The sequence below is a fragment of the Etheostoma spectabile genome, chromosome 16 (assembly GCF_008692095.1).
Source record: "Etheostoma spectabile isolate EspeVRDwgs_2016 chromosome 16, UIUC_Espe_1.0, whole genome shotgun sequence".
NCBI classification, from domain to species: Eukaryota; Metazoa; Chordata; class Actinopteri; order Perciformes; family Percidae; genus Etheostoma; species Etheostoma spectabile.
Window position 1 is genome coordinate 5,050,466 of NC_045748.1, and position 3,646 is coordinate 5,054,111.

At 38.8% G+C, this 3,646-nt stretch overlaps 1 protein-coding gene across 1 annotated transcript in view; it reads right to left on the reverse strand.

The window, feature by feature from the left end:
• galt (galactose-1-phosphate uridylyltransferase) overlaps positions 1-3,646 on the reverse strand; it is a 30,678-nt gene that overhangs the window by 13,849 nt on the left and 13,183 nt on the right. Inside the window, exon 7 of the mRNA XM_032539835.1 lies at positions 3,022-3,144. Within this exon, the coding sequence (XP_032395726.1) occupies positions 3,022-3,144 (123 nt within the window). The remainder of the gene's footprint in view (positions 1-3,021; positions 3,145-3,646) is intronic.

Below are 3,646 nucleotides of genomic sequence, written 5' to 3' on the forward strand. Positions count from 1 at the left end.
CAGGGATTGAACCACCAACCTTCCAATTGGCAGGCAACCGCTCTACCACTGGTTTTATTACATTTTAATTTTTCTTATTGTGCATTTAAACAATACGGCAGTCAATTGTATTATGATATGCATATGGTGTAATATGGGAACAGTGTGTAACATAATTCAAATCAAAAACATTTTTAGCAGTAACCAGACACCAAAGCAAAGACAGTGTTAGGGCATTCTGGGCCATGCATCTCTCAGAGGGTTGAACAAACTTGTCCAGGCATTAGTGCATAATTAAGGCATCTACAGGGAATGCTGTGGTGTTAATAACAGTGGAGGAAAACACAGAGTAATCCAGCTAAATCCCAAAGTGTTCTCTTAATGAACTGCAGTATAGGATTCTACTTAGTGCCTGGTGCATTAACACCTTGACTATAGCTTCAAAAGATATTTTGAAATGGTCGAGATTTCAATGTCAACCTTCCTCACACTCTTTTTTTACAACCATATAGATGTCCTCTGCTGCCTTTAACAGGATTACAAAGGAGCAGAATGAAAAATAAGGCTGAACCAGGATGGAGAGGGATGATTGAAGAAGAGTAGAGAGAGAGAGAGAGAGAGAGAGAGAGAGAGAGAGAGAGAGAGAGAGAGAGAGAGAGAGAGAGAGAGAGAGAGAGAGAGAGAGAGAGAGAGGAAGTGGAGGATGTCCTAAAAGTAGACACCTCACATACTTCAAATCCCAAACAGTTTTATTCAATCAGCTTAGAAAGTTTTTGTTTCAAAGTCAAGAGTGTCACCAAGGAGCCAAACCCCAACTCACACTCATCCAAACACTGCAGTGGGCCAATTTACTGTCCTAACCTTGGGTCATGGAGACATGGCTAAGGCATTCCTGCAAACACACACACACACACACACACACACACACACACACACACACACACACACACACACACACACACACACACACACACACACACACACACACACACACACACACACACACACACACACACACACACATAAACACACACACACACACACACAGTATACCTGGTATATCAGCTCAATCCCTGAATGAATCAGTGGCTGTCTGACTTCTCCTTCTTAACTCCACATCTCTCTGTGTGACTCTGTGCCTCTGTTCCTGTACTTACTCATCTCCTTGCACTCCTTTGTGTCATTCTTTTTTTCCCTCTTACTCTCTGTTCATTGCCCTGATTCCCTGACTCCATCTTACTTTGTGCTCAACTCCATTTGCTCATTCTCAAGCCCATTCTCCCTCTTCAACTGTTCTTGGAGAGGAATGAGATACTTTGCTTGGAATGAGTCACTCAAAGGAATCAGCTTTAATATGAGCGTAGAAAAAGAGTAGAATGTCCCTCCTCTTGACATAGACCCCAAGTAGACTTGAGTTTTATGTGTAGAGTTGCTTAATAACAAAAAGTAATGGCTGTGATTTGCTGCAGGAAAAAAAAGGAGGAAAAAAGTTGCAGGTCTACCTCTGTCGAAACTTTCTTTTGGTGTTGCGATAATCATTCTGTCTTGGTCATATTGTCTAACGTGAATGGTAAACTCGATAGTTGCATATACATTATACTTGTGTATAATGAAATCCAAGTGATGTTTTTGTACAAAGAAGATATCATAAGTAACTTTGGACAGTTTCCCTATTTTCTAGTTTTTTTTGCTAAGTAAAGCTAATGCTTGCTGGCTGCGCATTATATGATACAGACGTATGAGTGTTATTGATCTTCTCATCAACCTCTCGGCAGATAGGCTTAGAACAATATTACGAAAAACATCTATCCATTCCTTTAAGAGAACCATTTCAAATGAAAAATAAAACAAATTTAAAGTTGTTTTTTTCTTACTCTATTGTCAATTTAAAAGCTTTTAAAAGTAATGTGGTAAAATTAAGATGTTTTAAAATGTATTTTATTGAGACTTTATATTTCCTAGTAGGGTATATGGACAAAGACTAATAATCTGGAAGAAATAAACACTAAGAAAATGGAGGTAAACTTCTGCTAGTTTATGTGGTAGACTTTAACAAAAGCATACAATCTGTATTACTAATAAAAGATCAAGTAAAAAAGTGCTGCAAGTTAATCTCATTAGGATAAGATAAACTGACAGCGCATTTGATTGGCCTATCACAAGTGAACCAAGTTTCAAGAAGGGTTTTTAGCTGTGACTATAATCTGAGATTAGGTGTATGAAATAATAAAGTAGCATAACTAAGCCATCTTTCTCTACAGCTCCAAAGTCATCATTCTGTCAAGTTTAATTCTCTTGTAGATAATCACGGATTCCTCCAAATGTCTGCTGACTAATTAGACATTTGCTAACCTGTCTAATGCACTCAGGGCTCTGTTAGCATGCACACTCTTACACTTACACATGCACATGCACACAAACAACACACAATACACACAGTCTGTTTTCCTAATCTCCACGCAGGTTAAAGATGGATGCAGCGGCATTATGCTAATGAGCATATCTGCTGTCCAATGACACGCTTCACTGACTGAGAGACAGGCACTATGCTGGGGGAAAAAGAGAAAGATGAGGAGAAGGAGAGAGAACGATGATGGGAAAAGGTGGAAGTAGATGGATGATGGGAGAGGCAATGAGGGTAGTCATGGTGAAAAAAATATGATCTCACTGGTTTGCAGAAATTCAGAGACCCTTTTTTAAAGCATTCCTCTGATGTTAATTATAAAGCATTATCACACAGTCAACTAGAATGACTCTGTGTTCCACATAACCATTTACAATGCTTATTGCTCACGGTCATCAAATCCAAATTTTATCGAGATAATCAATTGGGAAATTCACAATAAGCACTTCATTTAATTAAACATGCCTTTTAAGCAATGCATTATTGGTTGATTCACTGTGTCTGGCCTCTATAACCTGGTATGCCAGATTTGCTGCACATCTAAGCTCAAGTGGAAGTAGATGAGACCAGAAAGACAGTAAATTACAAGTTTCTGACGGCAAAATGTAGCTTTCATTTCTTTGTATGTACAGCTATACCTTTTTCTCAGCTTCTTGTTTGGCGTATTGCAGCAGCAGCGGTTCTCCATGTTTCTGATAGTAGGCTCTCTGACAGCGGTCTGACAGAGCAGGCTCATTAGGCAGGAAGTTGCTGGCCCACACCTACAGTGTTACAGGAAGCAGGACAAAGATGGAGGACGATGAGACATAACAGAAATACAGAAAACCTTAGGAGTTATGTATGTGTGTGCTATTTCTTTCTATTTAAAAAATTAAATCTGCCCAATCCTTTTTCCCGATTCCAAATGACCTCATTAAATCAGTGATTTAATAGGGCTGTTCATCAATACTACTGAATGGTTCAGGTGCAGAGATTTCTGTTTTAAAATTCACTTTCATTTTTCCATTCAGGCTTTTTAGATTGATAAATGGGTTTTGCCCCGGCACCCACTGCCTTTCATTTATTTCAATACAGTGTAGACACTAAAACGCAATTGAGATAGGTACTTCATCACAGTGAACAGCAAGGTTCCATGCACAGGCACAGTAAAAAAAACCTTTTGGTTACGCTTGACATTTTCTACACAACAGTGACATGACACTGTCATGAACGTGTCATAAAACATAACAAACAAGTCAAACGGTTATGACATAACGCTTTTTT